The 17,372-nt window shown below is 41.0% G+C and overlaps 2 protein-coding genes across 2 annotated transcripts; one reads left to right on the top strand and one right to left on the bottom strand.

Moving 5' to 3' along the window:
- Positions 1-3,982: 3,982 nt before the first annotated feature.
- LOC135626403 (scarecrow-like protein 3) lies at positions 3,983-6,123 on the top strand. The gene has a single exon (XM_065131655.1). The coding sequence runs from the start codon at positions 4,539-4,541 to the stop codon at positions 5,958-5,960; it is 1,422 nt and encodes a 473-aa protein (XP_064987727.1). The 5' UTR covers positions 3,983-4,538; the 3' UTR covers positions 5,961-6,123.
- A 1,734-nt stretch (positions 6,124-7,857) lies between these two features.
- On the bottom strand, positions 7,858-17,129 carry LOC103970502 (calmodulin binding protein PICBP-like). Its single transcript, XM_065134121.1, has 4 exons — positions 17,047-17,129; positions 16,882-16,951; positions 12,134-12,270; positions 7,858-10,430 (listed from the first exon to the last, which is right to left on the bottom strand). The coding sequence occupies exon 4, from the start codon at positions 10,011-10,013 to the stop codon at positions 8,238-8,240; it is 1,776 nt and encodes a 591-aa protein (XP_064990193.1). The 5' UTR covers positions 10,014-10,430; positions 12,134-12,270; positions 16,882-16,951; positions 17,047-17,129; the 3' UTR covers positions 7,858-8,237.
- Positions 17,130-17,372: the final 243 nt, after the last annotated feature.

The raw sequence follows: 17,372 nt of genomic DNA, 5'->3' as shown, positions 1-17,372 counted from the left end.
TGATTTGGTTGAGTTTAGATTTAGCCAATATTCTAATTGAATAATGATCAATTTGAATTTTTATTTGTAGACTCCAAAGTGATATTACTGACTTAGTTGATAAAGATTTTGTACGTTGATATTTCATGTCTATCTGATCCAACTTGCTTGAATCTACCCGGCAACGTGCTTCAGGTGAGCTCTTAGTTTGTTATTTGTATATTTTCTTATTAATTAATTCAAATTTATATCACTTAATGTAATCTAAAATAATTTATTATATAAATTTGTCATATTTTTCATTTTTATGTAGTTTACTTTATATTTACTTGAATTTTTTAAAAAATATTTTTATTTATATGTTATTAAACCAAATAATTCTTACAACAGAACAACCAATTAAATACGTACATGTGGTAAAAGTTGTAATGATATCTAAATATTGAAGTTTCTTTTTTTTTCCTGCCTGAGGATAAGAAGAATCTGAGTTGCATCACACTAAATAAAAATAATAAAAAATAAACATTAAATCTCATCATTCCATATTTACACGGCACATCACTGTGCACGCATGGGATGCCAAAATGAGCCACGGAATGTGCTAAAAAGGGTCTCGAAGAAAAGCACAAGTCCATGTCCGAAGCCACATAAATGAACAGTACCAAAACCCTAACAGCCATGGCAGCTGCATGCGTGTGCTCTCTCGGTCCGTAGTTACTGCTTGGAACCTATCTAAGATTCCTTGCTTGTTGCCGCAACTACGAGCGCTCATCACTCGATGCCATCTTCTTCGTGGCTGGTAGTCAGATAAGCCAACTGCTAGCCTTCATCTTCTACCCCCGTCGTCACTTACCATCATCCTTTCGAGTGAGGTTACCATGTCCAGCTCTCCTGATGTGATATTCCTCACCCAAAAGAGGCAGAGATATGTGGGCAGAGGCGGCAGCAGCAGCTTTGGGAGGTACGTGGATCATGGTGCTCCGCTGTCTCGTGGCGACTTGGTCATGGTTTCACCGGCGCTACAGGCCACAAGGAGGCGAACAAAGATGGCAAGGCAAAAGCTATTCCCTCTCCCTCCACCACCGTCCAATGGCCACAGGTCAACACAACGTTTGGCCTTCTCGCTTGTCCTCGTACGGATTGATTCTTTTGGGTGCTAAAAACAAATGGCATTCACGCAGGCCTCCATTAAGGGAGTACTCGAAGGTTTGTCTTCTTCCCGACGACCGCGTTAAATTCAAGCTTGGTTGCTTCGGGCTCCATCTCTTTCACACGATAATTCTCTTTGGGTTAATTACCTAATGCGACTGCAACTAACATGAAGGTTTGTCTTCTTCCCGACGACTGCGTTAAATTCAAGCTTGGCTGCTTCGAACTCCCATCTCTTTCACACAATAATCCTCGTTGGAGTAATTACCTAATTCGACTGCATCTAACATGAAGGTTTGGGGATCAGATAACAAAGACCAAACAACATGTATAATAAATGCGAGAGTCTTTAGAGGTGGAAGTTAGGAAGGAGTTGGTGATAATACCAAGCTTGACTATGGTTTATGTTATTTTTACAATGGAAGTCTATTTAGACTAACAAAATTGCAACAACAAAATAAATAAAAAATCATTCCAAACTTTAGTTGTTTATTATGATATCTAAAACGTACTGTGATGTATCAAACTAATTATTAAGGTTTGATAGTTCAAAATCTTAAATATTTGTCTGGTAATAATGTAACCAAACTCACTCACTAAAGATTAAGAATTTAATGAATTTTTGCCATATAATAAAAAATTAAAATTTGAAAATGTCATCCGATATATTTTTAGACTTTAAATATTTTGAAGATGTTAGATAGATACTTTAACTCATAAAGAATTTATCGGATAAGAAAACTTTATTTGCTTCATTTTGAGTTGAATTATCCTTGAAATTGTGAAATCTAATCCAATTGACTTAAATTAAGGTAACAAAATGCTTTATAATTAACACACACACACAAACTCAAAGAACCTTCTTTTTTCATGTAAGAGATTGTGTGAATGCCCAATGCAAGGGAAGCATCTCATGGATTAGTTACATTAACTTATTATTATTACCTAGAGATTTATTAGTTACATTTATTTTACTTCACACAATTTTTGTTCCACATCTTTTTAGTCTGATCCATTTTCTTTTACTTAGCATGTGCTATATCTCTTCTTTCCCTTTTCATTCATCTTCATGTTTCATTAATGAAAAATAACAAGAGATTATTTAAAAGGTTACAATCCATCAACAATAATAATCCTATTATTTCCCTATTATATATATATATATATATATATATATATATATATATATATATTATTGATCAAACTCTATTGTGTATAATGAAAAAAAAAATAAACACAGACAACACTAAGATTTGTAGTAATGACATCCAAATCAACTCTCAAAGGCTAACTCAAGAAATTGTTGACAAGGAAACAAAAGTGGGATTTTTATTGAATGTTGATGGGTGAAATGGAAAAATAAATGGGACAAACTGTTATTTTATAGTGGAATATATTGAATATATAGCGACGATTGAGAAAGAGTAGGATGAGTCTGTCATTTGGTTGACAAATAAGTTCGATTGATGTTAGGAATAATTAATTCATTAGTAGATTAGTACAATTTTGGACTACAAATTTCACTTCCAAGTTCGAACTCACTCATTTTAATTATGCTCTCAACGGTAATACTAAGTATCTATTAATGTTAAACTAAATTTTGATTGTTCGATATCTCGAGCAATTCAAGCGGTATGAGCTTGTTGTAAGTCAAGAGAATTCAAACGGTAATATCGAGTTTATAGTGTCCTTTGTTTAGTCAACATAAGCGAAATTATTTTATAAATAGATTTTAAAATCACCGATTCTATGTGGGGAGTAAATTTATGATTATTATCTTATGAAAATTATCCGATGTTGCTCGATCATAAAATATTATTCGAATTATCAAGCATTATAATTGTGTTATCATGTCGATCACATAGTATACTCGCCAATGCATTGATCTGGTTATTCAGATCTCACATTAAATTTGATATTATACCAAACGAATCGTCTTAAACCTTAAGAATGAGAAGATAGCATATGGACCTATCTATATATTCTTCGTCAATTATTACAAATATATTTTCTTTATACGTAAAAATAGATAATTTTAAATAAATCATTTTCATCAATTTATAATAAGTCATTCCTTTTCACAGTTATTTGGGTTGACTCAATAGTGCACTACATTAAATTGAAAAAGACTAATGCTCACAAATTGTTTAGTTAGCAAAATAATAGAATAATATTATTACACAAATGATAGATCTGAGATTCTAGTTGAATGTTTCATACATGTAATAAAACTTTCTTCTAATTCAAAAAAATCAAGGCAGCTTATTCAATGAGATTACAGATGCTTTAATTCATCACTCTGCTACTCCAAATTTTCTAAAAGAAAAGAATAAATAGTGAAGATGAGATATATTATCATCAAGGATAAAGAAAAGGAAAAAAAGAGAAGGGATTCTTATGATGGCTTCCTCTCTTTGTTTCATGGTAGGAGATAGAAATGAGAAGGAAGGCGTAAGTTTGTGTTTCGTTCTTTCATGGTTAGAAGATAGAAATATGAGAATGGTTGAAGAAGTGGGAACAATGGCGCCATGACAAGGACCAAACCCACTCTCTTCTCCACCTTCGTCGCCACCCCCAAGCGTCCTTGTCCCGATGGCCTCATCCTCACCAGATGAAGACAGGGCGGGTGGCCATGCCGTTCGCTGCAAGACAAAGGGGAGGGGGTTTGGAGGCATCCCCACGGAGGGCCTCCATGCACGTCCCCCACACACTTCCTCCTCCCCGGAGAAGAGACAAAAGCACAAGGAGAGTGGTGTTTTGTTTTGTTGAGGCGCCCTTGGCGGCTTGCGCGGCGAAGGAATAAAGACGCTGCGTACTTATTCGCTCGCTCCCCGACAAACCTCCGAACTCGAGTCGCAATTAGCGTGGTGGAAGGAGCGGAGAGGGTAGGCGAGCCTGCCCGATGAGGACACCGACGCGAGGCGGACAAAAGGCTTCGCTTTTGTCGGTCGCTAGATCACGCCCTGCTTTGGCTTTCGTGGAGGATGGATGGTCGACAGTCTTGGGAGGCTCGGAGCGCTGGAGTCGTTGCATATCTCGGCAAATCTTGAACAGATAGAGGGAGAGAGAAAGGGAGAGGGAGACGCCTTCCTAACATCTCAGGTGGCGAGCTTTTGGATCCGTTGCAGGAGGGGTTGATGGGGACGTCAATGCTCCTGATGAACTAAAACCATCCTTGAGGTCTTCTGTGTTTGTTCTTTTTGGGCTCTCGCCCTTGTCGACTGCTTCTTCTCAAGGTTGTCTGCCTGTTCCGGGGCTCTCCTCTGTCTTGCTGCTACCTAGCTAGCCTTCCTCTCTTTTAGCTTGTAGCAGTTGCTTCCTGGCTGGGAGCCCCGTCTGCTGCTCCTTTGTTTGCTATCAGTGCTGTACTGTCGACGGCGGCCTCGCTGGAGAAGGAGAAGCGGGCGGCGATGACGCCTTTGACGGCCAACGTTGCCCGAGACGAGGGGTCGTCGTCGGTGACTTCGTCCCCTCTCAAGACCTTTTCCCTGATGTCGCTCTCCCCTCCTCCCCTCCCACCATACGCCCCGTGGTTGCGGGAGCTGAAGTCCGACGAGCGCGGCCTCTGCCTCATCCACCTCCTCCTCAACTGCGCCAACCACGTCGCCGCCGGCAGCCTCGACCGCGCCAACGCCTTCCTCGAGCAGATCGCTCTGCTCGCTGCCCCCGACGGCGACGCCATGCAGCGCATCGCCTCTCACTTCACCGAGGCCCTCGCCCGCCGCGCCCTCCGCCTGTGGCCGGGCCTGTACCACGCCCTCGACTCCACCCGCACCGTCCTCCTCCCCCTTGCGGACGCCGCGGCCGCCCGCCGCCACTTCCTCGACCTCTGCCCCTTCCTCCGCCTGGCTTTCGTCGTCACCAACCAGGCGATCATGGAGGCGATGGAGGGCGAGCGGGTGGTCCACATCGTCGACCTCAATGCGTCCGACGCCACCCAGTGGATCTCCCTGCTCCAAGGCCTCCGGGCGCGGCCGGAGGACCCGCCGCACCTGAAGATCACCGGCGTACACGAGCACAGGGAGCTGCTCAACCGCACGGCGGTGCGCCTCTCTGAGGAGGCCGAGCGGCTCGACATCCCATTTCAATTCAACGCCGTGGTGAGCAGGTTGGACAACCTCGACGTCGAGAGCCTCCGGGTCAAGACCGGGGAGGCATTGGCCATCAGCTCGGTCCTCCAACTGCATTCCTTGCTCGCAAGCAACGACAGCGCCAGCTACCCGCGGAAGGCCCAAAGAGTCGCGCCGATCAGCCAGCTAAACTTAGGCGAATTCCTGGACAAGGATCACGCCGCCAACGGACACAGCTCGAGCGTGGAGTCGGCATTGTCGTCGCCCTTCGCGTCGGCATCATCACCGGCGAGGATGGACAGCTTCCTGGCGTCGCTGTGGGGTCTGTCGCCCAAGCTCATGGTGGTGACGGAGCAGGAGGCCAACCACAATGCGCCGGCGCTGAGCGAGCGGTTCGTGGAGGCGCTCTTCTACTACGCCGCCATGTTCGACTGCCTGGACTCCACAGTGCCGAGGCAGTCCATCGAGCGGCTGAGGGTGGAGAAGATGCTGCTGGGGGAGGAGATCAAGAACATCATAGCGTGCGAGGGATGGGAGAGGAAGGAGCGGCACGAGAAGCTACAGAAGTGGGCGCAGCGGATGGACTCGGCGGGGTTCGGCATGGTGCCACTGAGCTACTACGCGCTGCCGGCCAGGAGGCTGCTGCACAGCTTTGGCTGCGACGGCTACAAGGTGAAGGACGAGAACGGGTGCTTCATGGTGTGCTGGCAAGATCGATCGCTCTACTCCATCTCAGCATGGAGGTGCAAGCGCTACGATTGATTCGAACACTTGCTTCTTCCTCTTCCTCTTCCTCTTGTTCGTAGTTTGGTTTCATTTCACGTGAACTGTTCCGTTCTTGTTCGTGTACATCAATCATTTTTTGCCCTTCTCAAAGCACAAATCTTCGGAAAATTGAATGATCAGATGCTTTCTCTCTTTGCTATCATGTGATTTTGGTCCTATTAATCTTAGTCGCATGATGGAAAAGGTCGATCCAAGAAATAAAATTTAGAGATCAACAATCAATTAACATACCGATAATAATTCTTGTTTCGCAATATTGTTTCTTTTTTCTTTGGAACTGTGCCTACACCGACACTTTCTCATATACATATATCCGTGATGCAGTGTGTTGGATAAGGTTGATTTAGAGGTCACGATGGGGAGAGATCTCAAACCATAGTCCATAGATTTTGTCGGGGATTAATTATATATTACTCTCTTGTAATTAACTATATTTAGTATATTTATTTTTATATTTTTAAAAATTATAATAAAATTTTTATATTTATAAAAATAAAAATTTAATTTTATTTCTTCTCACGACGACGTTATCGATAGTAAATTGAAGTGAAACAGAATTAGTTTGTGCTCACGATATTTTCGTCAGTAGACTTAATGATACGAGTAAAAATAAAATTAAATATTTTATTTTCATAAATATAATGATCCTAATATAATTTTTAAAAATATAAAAAATTAAGATATTAAAAATAAATAATTACATATAAGGTTACATATCATTAATCCTCTGTTGAGGACTCTAACTCAACCTTGGAAACTTCATGAGAACCCAGCTTTTTTTTACACAGCATTTTAATCCACATGAATATTATTAACTGCAGTAGGTATCTAACTCTCCTGCATTTTGTACCAAAATGTCTACAACCTATCATGACTGAAACATCATCACGTTGATTCATGGTAGGCAGACAAAAGACATACTGACACTGTCCATCACTGTCTCTTCTTTCATGTATTCTTAAGGTGTGTGTGTGTGGATTAGTTTTAGTCTTCCTTTTATATACTACAATCCCTTCTCAAGCTTCTGCTGTTTTGAATATGAACTATTAAAAATTTTGCAAAAAGAAATTACATACTTTCTGTCTTTTTAGCTCAATTTGGGCTCATTGGATCAAAAGAATAATAAATTATTATAAATTTGGATTTAATTCCATGGAATATCATTGGGTCTAACCCTATTGCAAGTGTTTCAAATAGTATTTTTTTATTTTTAATTAAAAAATTAATATGATTTATTTCGAACTCTTCGCTATGGAAACTTAAGGAATGATGTAAGGAAATATAAAGAAAAAAAATCATTCTTATTCCAAATGAACAAATTTAAACTCGAAAAACATCTTTCTCATTCTTAAAAAATAAGGGGCAAGTGGGAGTATGATATAATGCTAATTAACCTTTACCATACTGGTCCAACACTCATGAGGATAGTGACCACCAATAGCCTATTGGTCCAAAGGTGATGAAAATGTTTGGATGGATATAATAGGATCCATTGCTTTCATATCACACAAACAAGCCAAAAGATTTAGGGTGGCTACTAAGAACAAATGAAAGAGATTATATAGTGCAAGAGTAAAAAAAGAATGGAGATGATTCACTTCAAGGAGTATATCTGTTCAACAAAAATGTGATGTAGATCACTCAAGAAGTAGGTTGAAATTTCTCCTCCTATAGCATTAATATGTTGTAATAACTTCAACAAGGTTTAGCCTTCTCAAATGATCTAGCTGGTTGTGTCTGGCCATTGAACAAATGCACATAGAATTCATCTTTGGCCTCTTTCTACTTGCATCACTCACAGGGGCAAAAGTACCAGTGAGAGAATCTATGTGCATAAGTGAATCAGCAACATACATATATCAAGCACACAAAATAAAATCTTTCACAACCACTCTCATAAATAGCTGGAGTAGCTTACGCATTCAATCTTCTACACAAGTAGTTCTTCATGCAATACAACTTCCCTATGAACAACAACCCAGAGCAGTCATGATGGTAGTGATCTATGTTAAAGGCACTCTTTATCTACAGTTCAGTACTACTTAATCTGCAGATACTTGCTGCAGTTTATTCTTAGAATACACTATTGCTCTAGAGAAGCTCTCTGAGCTGAAGGTTATGTAAGCGCCCTTCTTTGTCATTTAGATCAGGAGGTCAGCTCCAAGCACACATTTGAGACAACCACCATGTTTCAGAAGGGATGAACATGATCGAGAAAGTAAGTATCAGTAATTCTTCTTACCTCTTAGCAGATTAGCTACAAGCTTGCATTGTCCTTGGACCGGAGAAGCTTTGGGTGGCATGTCTGAGGGGCTTATCACACACGGAGAGTGGAATCACTGTCTCAAAAGCTTCCACAAGCAGTGCCACTTTCTGCCGCCTTGCCGGAGCCAGCTTTGTCACTGCCTGTTGGAGTGCATAGTCTATCATCCACTCCTCGGAGTTCTTTCTTTCATCCATCATCTGGTGCCGGAGATCCACCTTCTCTGCTTCTGGGTCAGGCTCCTCCGGCAGAAAGTTGGGTGGCCGTGGATTGAACCCTCTCGTCTCCTCCATCTCCTCGTCTGTTCTCTTCCTCGTGGTATTCGTTCTCGCATTCGGATCACCATCATCATCATCGATAGACCTGTTGAATTCAGTATTACTGATGGTGATTGGAGTTAGCTCAGCGTCATCGGTGCTGCGGTCATTGCTCTCAGCTTCTTCTGGTTCTGATTGGATTTGATGGTCTTCTTCGATATCATCATCTTGATCGGCACAAGGAACATGGACTTGTAGCAGCGAACTTGTCTCGGCCTCTTTGATATCAATCGAAACTGCTTTATCTGAATTAATGGCACTGTCCTCTGATCCACCGTTGCCATTCTCCTGCAGTGATTCAGGTTCCGGTGCTCTCGAGCATTCTTCATGGCACGCCTCTGCCTCGGACTGATCAGTGTAAAACTCGTTCTCGAATAGCATTCCTAGTATCGGACCCAGTTCATCATCGGAGAAAGAACTCTTGTCATCAGCAAATGGATCCACATCTTCCTCCAATTCGATCTCGGAGGACTCGGAAACCTCTGCATGATCGTGGCTGTCTTTGCCCGTTCCAGCGTTTGCCCAACATTCCTCTGTAGTCGAGCTGGGGAATTCCTCTTTGGCAGCTCCATCTTCCTGATCACAACTCTCATACTCGAGAAAGTTCATCAAGACCTCCAAATCATCAACCGAAAGGTCACTGCTTTGGTCGACATCGCCTTCCAAGATTACATCCTCGAGATTTCTCTTACCATCTTCCTCGTGCTTGAAACATTCCATGTCACCCTGCTTCACATAGATCTCGACGAAGTAATCACTGCCTATTTCTTCGATCAGGGAAGAAAGCTTGACGGCTGCTTGTCCTGTATCCATCTGCTTCGAGTCCTTCCTGGAGCCCTGTCTTCTGAACGGAGAAACCCCTTTCTGCTTCATGCACTTTTGGGCTTTGAGCATCTTCCGCCGCGACGCCAAGAAGCACTTGAGAGGAGGCAGATCGGCATGCCAGTGGCCATTCAGAGAGCAGTACTTGTAAGGGCAGACCTTCGCGACAGAGGTGCCCTCGGCTTCGGTGCCTCCAGGGCGAAGCTCCAAAGCCTTCGGAAACTTCAAATCCTTGAGAGTCGACGAGCAGGTCGCCCTGTTCACCTTCGGCCGGGGACATGGATGAACTGCGAAGTTCCTCTTCGACGAAAGCCTCAGTAGCTTCGAACTAAGCTTCCTTCTCAAGGCTCTTGCAGGTTTCGGCCCGGCTTGAGAAGACGGACAAACACTTGCCTGGCTCAACCGATTCGAACTCTTCTTGCTTCTTTTCCTATCAGTAGCGGCGGTGGGATCACGAGTCACCTGCCGCTGCTCCTTCCTGGCGTCCGAACTGGTTGTGGGCTTCATATAATTCGGCATGACCCGCGGTGTCTCCTTGTTCATCCGCATCTTGGTCTCTCCTCCTTCCTTGGCACTCGATCCTCGTTGCTGAAGGGAGGAGAGGTGCCCGATCTTTCTCTGAACCATGGCCGGAGCATGAAACGAAGAGCGGAAGAGGCGGGTGGCTTTCTTCCTTCCTATGATCTGATTGGAATGGGAAAGGCTGCAAGGAAGGAAGTTCTTGTAGCGGGGAAGGAAGATGGACGGCAAAGCTTGGAGGAGCTCCAAGAAGAAGAGATTCTGCCTTCTACGGTTTCGATGCTTAGTTTAAGAGTGGGTATAGCCCCTTGTTTTATTTTTCCCTTGTGGAGGTGTGATTGACGTAGCCATCTGTGAATGGAGTTGATGTGGGAAGATGATGATGTCTATCTCCGCTTTGGTGGTGGGGATGGGATTCTTGTATTTGCGAGTCTCTGGATGTGCCACTGAATTATCTTTTTGTCTCATGATACGGAGGATATTGGCACTTTGTGTATGTGTGATTACTCGTCACATTTCTGCATTCTTTTCTACTTCCGAAAACTCAGCAAGATAATTTTTAGATACACTTATTACAATAGAAGCTTGAAAATTGAAACAATAATCAAAGCCATGTGATCATCATGTACTGTTCTTCACGGTGATGATAGAACAGGGATCAAATTCTTGCTTGTTTTAGGAGAGTTGTCAAGACCATTTAATGTGTAATATTTACTATAGGTTTTCAGCTAAAGTTGTTAATTAATAAAATGGAATGTTTCTTGCTTATATCAAAATAATATGTACGTTTTAGGTGTACTAAACATATATCATAATATTCTTGTGACTCGAGAAATCATATATATATATATATATATATATATATATATATATATATATATATATATATATATATATATATATATATATATGAATTTTTCTAAAGGAAAAAACATTCATTAAAAGAACTTGCGGCAAACTTTCTTGGGAGTGTTATTGTCATGATACTTTAAAGGTAAGTTTCGTAATCTTTTTATTAAATGGATTTATGAATTTATCAAATAGGCCATGAAAATAAGAAAAAAATTGTAAAGATTTTGATAATCAGTAAGATGATTAGTTAAAGCTAATATTTTGAGAGAAGATGAATTAAAAGTGGATATAAATCATGGAAATTTGCCGCTTTAGCATATCTCAGGATTTTGATGGTATGCTCATGTAAGGCCAAGATGGAGTCTTCCCACTATTCCTCTAATCTTTGTTTTTTGTTCTACTCTAATGTAATAGGTTAACATTGTAATATTATTAGAAAATAATATATTCACTTTTAGAAGAAAAAGGAAACAAGACCATCATGGTGAGCTTATAATAATGACAACAACGACAAGCAACTACGCAATATTGGTCGAGAAGAATTCAGAAGGCAGCATGCGATACATTTGTGCCTTGATGGGATGAGTTTTGATGTTATGATAAATTATTTCTTTGCAACTTAGATGGCCAGCAATTGAGTTATCAAACTAACTCTTTACTAGCAAATAATGTACTGGTAGAAGGTTCATTTACATAACTATTTTCTCTTTTGCCTTGCAATGGATGTTATGCTATATTGGATTAAGGTAATAAAATTTTCCCTACTATATATCAATATATAGATATATCAGATATTTATAAAATAATCATATTCTAATTATTTTTTAATGTTCGAAATAGTTTACTCTTTCCATATATATTATGGACACTGCACGTTAGACCTTTGTCATGGAATTCACATCCTTTACCATAAGCGATGGATGGACGAGTGCGTCTCGCGATTTTAAATATATAATAAATAGATCATGGGATCCGGTCGCAAGAGGAACGAACGGTCGTGATGAAGGCGAGCTACTGCAAATCAAAAGACCCGTCCTCGCCATCCAACGCAACAAGAGATAGTGGAGGCTGCCGCTCCTCTTTCTGGGCCGAGACAGGGAACATGTCTCCCCATCACATAAAGGAGATGGTCCTCAAAGAGCCCCGAGTCACGGTGCCGTGTCGGCAAAGAAACTGCTGTTTCCTGGCTCCATCGAGACACGCGGGTCTCCACCGGACAAATGACAAAGGATGAGATATAATGCGTGGGTGTTGGGGCCCGGTTAGGTCTGGTCGGCGAAAAGAGGGTGGCCTGCGGGGCTCCACCTCGCCGCCCCCACCGGTCTTTTTGGCCTGGCACAGAGAGGGAAGAAAAGAGATGAAAGAATCGTTCTTACCTCCCCTCGTGTCTCCCATGTCTGCCGCCCCCCATTTCTTTCTCCCTGTTTGCTTCAGGAAGAAGGACACGTTATCTTTTGATCTTTCTATGAGAAATAGTATCAGCCGACACTCCGATCCTTTGAGCCGCCCGCCCCTACAGAGAAGACCACGCAATCAGTGTTCCTGGGAGGGACCCCGGAATTCTTTTCAACTGATACACCCAAATTAAAATATCTATTGCTTAGATCTAAAATTAGTGCGACAATTCAAGTCTTCAGGTTGAGTTCAGGAAAGGGCAGATATTGTTAGGAGAAATAAACATTCAAATCTATAATTTAGAATGATTTCAGATACGAATATGCCGAAATTCACGAATAAGTAATCCTTTGCCATTACAAAGTATGTCTTGTGTTGGGGGTCATGGACATCCTTTCCCACTGATGGAGGTCAATTCTCTTAGGCTTTGCAGCAGAGAAAAGAAGGCAAACTATGTTGCCTATCAATTTTCCTGGGCTTTTTGATGTGTTTGCAGGAGGGAAAAGAAGGCAAATTGTGTGGCCTTTATTAGGTTTGCATGGTTTAGCTGCAAAAGCTTAAAAGAAATGATGGTGATTTATCATCTAATAGAATACGTTATAAATGTTTGTAATGATGATAAATTGTAGAACTCAAATCTCTTGGATCGCTTGGAAGGTAAAAACCATAGACTTCGGGAAATAAAGTCTATCATCTGATAAGTTGGGAGTTCTCACTGCAAATTCCTTGTAGCTGTTTGGGATCACCGTAATGACTATCTATTTCACAACCATCGGTTGCAACCTTTTGCTTCATGAAATAAAGCCATTGTAATGTCTAATGATCAAAGACGTCATCATTCTACTTCCGAGATAACGATGGCAGACCTCTTCAGTGAGAAGAGTATGATTAGTCAAAACATGATAATTCTTTCGGTATCAGCAATGTGATTGCAGAGACATTATATCATCAAAAATCGACAAGGACAATTAGAGAAAAAAATGCAAGCTATTAAACCAGGAAATCCTACAATCCAATGCAAATGGAATGCTGGGTGATATATGGCGTACCAAAGAAGGCACAATAAAGGGTTCATTTAGATGAGCCAACATCTGGGTTCATTTAGATTGTCAATGACTATTTAACCTCTTTAACAATTCCAATGCTAGACCATGGAATAAGTTCAACTATTGCAGTACTTGTGCGTGTGACACAAACATATTGTAATAGAGTAGAGATCAAGAAGATATAAATCTCATGTGGGCTCATCTGCAGATATTGCCATTGGCCCACTAACAAGAAAACCCAAAATTCATGTGGCGTCTTCTATAATGGTACAGTCATATTGAACCCTTCAGCTACGAATGATAGGAATATATTAGAAACCATACTTTTCAAGAATTTGAATTTGATTCAATCATCACCTTCTACAGAAACCTTTGACGTAAAAGCATAGACTATAATAAAAGTTGCAATTGTTTCTCCTGTCAATCTCTTTCCCTTCTCCGCCCTTCTCGTCTTTATTATTTTAATTCTCTGGTAATATTATTCTTTTAATTTTAGTAGCATTAAGATCTCCACATATCATCCAAAGGTATGCTTAAAAGTTTAAATTGCTACAAATTAAGTCCTATGTCCTCAATTTCAGCTAACCTGCATGAGTTGAAGGATTCAGATTCAATGTCATAACAGTCTTTCATATCAAAGAACTCCATCCTGTTATAATTCCAGACTACCTAATAACCCAAGTCAATGTGTTTCATTCATCAATGTAGTTCTTGCTTATGCATCTTAATCTATGATTGCTCACCTTTGTTTAGATCCCTACACATGAATGACGTTGCACTTGTTATCCTCGGGAAACCTCCTTGCCTTTTTTTTTTCAGTTTTTCACACCTCATCAAGATTTTGAAATTCCATGATTGCACATATTTTTTTTACTCACTACTTTTACAACATGATAGCACTCCATGCATGTCCCATAGCATACACCTCCAACAGCATGGTATTTTATAGTACTTACTCAACTACTAGGAACATTGTTTAGGGACATCACACTATGTCACTAGGTCCTTAAGGACTTCACCGTAACTTTTAGTCACTTTATATTTAGTCTAGGGTCAAATCCACATTGTGTTGCAAACTAACATTGCATTTGTAGAAAGATTGTTAACGACCAAGATGGTTGTGGAGCTAAGTTGGCCATTTGGTCTTGTTGAGCTTATCTAAGGAGAGAAGTGGCCTACTTCTATCTTTTTCTTTAGTATAATGGGTTTTTCTTTTGTTATTTATCTTGTTAATCACAAAAATATGCAATCCTTTTGACAACTATAGGCCCCATGTTGGAGGGTGCATTACCATTTGTTTTATGAATAATGGGTATAGGGTCTCTAAGTTTTTATCATCATAAATTGTCCCCTCCATATGATTGTCTATTGTTTCCATAGCATTCTACATATACTTCAGAACTAGCCATGAATCCACCACCACCACTCATCTAGCATCATGGTTGCAATGGCCACCATGGCCATCATCAACATGAAAGTGGTCTTGACAGTTTAGATCTTGGTGGTATTGTTGTTTCTCTCAACCTGTCCCTCATAACCATTTACATGTTCAACTCTTTGTTCGAGTGGAATAGAAGACGCACCAAATTTCAAACGACAGGCACTAAACTAAAAACTAGTATGCATTATCAAGCATTATTATTCTGACGGAATGATCTTAATGTGACTAATTTGTTCAATAAACTCGAGAACTATCTTCTTTTATGAACCCGATGTCTTAAGATTAGGATACTATCACAATCCTCAAGTCATTAAACTTTAGGGACTCTCATGAGCAACCTCTAACATTATGTCTCGATTAGAGAATACCACCATAATACATGAAGTTAGATGAGCTTGGTTTTCCACTCCTAATCGATGTACTAGTCCTTTGTAAGTACTCGATCAACTTGGTTTCTCAATTGCGTTCCTCCCTTGAAGATAGCCATAAAACAGAACACCTTCAAAGCATCCTTGAGGGTTTGGTCATGTCACACAAAAAATCTAGAAGCCAGAGATTGGAACTGGAACAACCAACTCTATCATCGACAAGGAACAATGGACAGAACTGATCTAGGTTGTAGAAGCTATTTGGCTTTGCCATGAGAATAGCGTTAATAAGAAAGGGGGTGGGAGGGAGAAGGGATGCAAGGGTGAATCCACTAGAGTGTTTTAAAACAAATGAAGCAACAATGGAATCCTTAACAACCATGATAGCCACATAAATAGTACATCCACCTGGTATCACATTATAAATAATGGTGATGCCCAAGAAAAACATTATAAGCATCAACTTCAAGGAAAGGATCGACAAGCAGGGGAGAGTTTGTGGGGCTTAAGGAAAGGTCACAAAAAAGGAAATGAGATTTGGTTGAGAGGAAGGCCACAGTTTATGAAGCACATCTTGTTTGAAGGTAAGATAGGAGGGAAGTGGATGAGAGGAAAGAAGATGGTGCTTAGAGAAATAGAATGCAACTGGATGGGAAAATGAAGACTTATTCTAGCTATCTTTAATTAATATTGATGTGTTAAAGAATTACAATAAAGATGACAAAAGCCCTATAAGAGTGTTAACTGTAAATGAAGGGATAGAATGATTCCAACTCTGAAGAAGGGATTGGTAGATTTTGCCTCTAAGGTCACCACTTTCAGAGGTAGTGGTGATTGGTATTCACTTTTAACATCAATTATGACTACTTGTGGTGATTGAAGGTGATCAAATGCTCTTGTAGTTTGGTTAGTGAAGGCGGTGCGATGAAGGAGGATCAAAGATGGGTGATCGGTGGAGAACAGAGGTGGGCTATGCTAGTGGGGTTTGCATTTGGAGAAAGAATGTGTAGCTATAAGAGATAGGAAGTGCAAAAGTCCTCACATTACAAAAAACTATTGAATCATGAGATTCTACAGCCCTCAACAAGGTGGAGGGATGGTAGTATGAATTCTACTATTAGCAGCAGGACTATAAACAAGCTAGGATTATGTAGGATAGAAGAGGAGATGTGAAGAAGAATCGAATTTCATACTCTGATAATTGAGAATGAAGCTAAAGACGAGAGAGATGGATTGACAAGGCAGGTGATGAGGCAGATTTTTAACTTGGCTTTTCATTTGCGCAATAAATGCTAAAATTAGTAGGTTATATCTCGCTTATTTCCATAAATAATGATGGAGTAAGTAATTTGAAGCACCATACGCTTGAGTTGATGCCTAGGATGCCATTTGCTGTTTTCATTTGTAAAGATGAGCATTTTAGTTCTTGTCTCCTCTTCCCAAACCACTTGTCCCCCGGACAGCATGATCATATTTTCCACAATTTGTATCCGTGGATTCTCCATTAATGCCACACGTTTAGTAATTCACAAGGAACCAAATATAAATTTTTGTTCTTATCTATCAGAAGACATTACATAAAAACATTAATATGCAAATTCTTGTCAAAGGATTGTTGCTAGGGAAGTACTCGTGTGTGCCAACCTCAGTTAATGCAGCTGGACTTTTCAATATCTATGAGTGGGAGAACATGTATTACAAATATATCTTCTATACTAATCCACAAATTTGAATGCTCCCACTACTTCGATCACTCAAATAGGATTAGATTACTGGATTACCTTTTGACTCATGAAAAACAACTAATTACCGGCTAAACATAATCAAACTGAATACCAGAAATATTATGACAGAAGGAGGTCGTGAGGAGTTACCCGATGCCCTCCCTGGCGATGCGCCGGATCGGGAGCGGCGCGTCACCCTCCTAGTGCCGATCGCTGGATTCTGGGAAATTTCCAACAAAGAACGCACAAATCAAACGACTGTAGACGATCCTATTTCCTGATATATGCATTTCATCGATGAGAAAAACAGGAAACCTGGAAGAGGATGGCGGAGGAGACGAGTATAAGGGGCAGCGGCAGCGGAGGGAAGCAGAGCGCCGCTCTCCCATCATCTTCTCTCTCTCTCTCTCTCATAGGGACGAGGGAGGGATATGAAACGAGTTGTGCCCTCAACAAACACACCTTACCCGACTCGTCCTACGTCACCCACACGACAACCTTTATTGTGAATGGGTAGCGCAGTGGGCCCGCAACCGAGCCACATGGGATGTCGTTTATGCTCGTATGGTACGTAAGCCGCTCGACGAACGGACTGGCACCAAATCCCGTGTGCCCCTCGCCGCGCGCTCTCCGGTGCGTAT

This window comes from Musa acuminata, chromosome BXJ2-11, assembly GCF_036884655.1.
Source record: "Musa acuminata AAA Group cultivar baxijiao chromosome BXJ2-11, Cavendish_Baxijiao_AAA, whole genome shotgun sequence".
Classification (NCBI taxonomy): Eukaryota; Viridiplantae; Streptophyta; class Magnoliopsida; order Zingiberales; family Musaceae; genus Musa; species Musa acuminata.
This window is presented reverse-complemented; position numbering and strand designations above follow the sequence as displayed.

Coding starts and splice junctions, on each gene's coding strand:
- LOC135626403 (XM_065131655.1), top strand. CDS start 4,539: ATGACGCCTTTGACGGCCAACGTTGCCCGAGACGAGGGGTCGTCGTCG.
- LOC103970502 (XM_065134121.1), bottom strand. CDS start 10,013: ATGGTTCAGAGAAAGATCGGGCACCTCTCCTCCCTTCAGCAACGAGGA.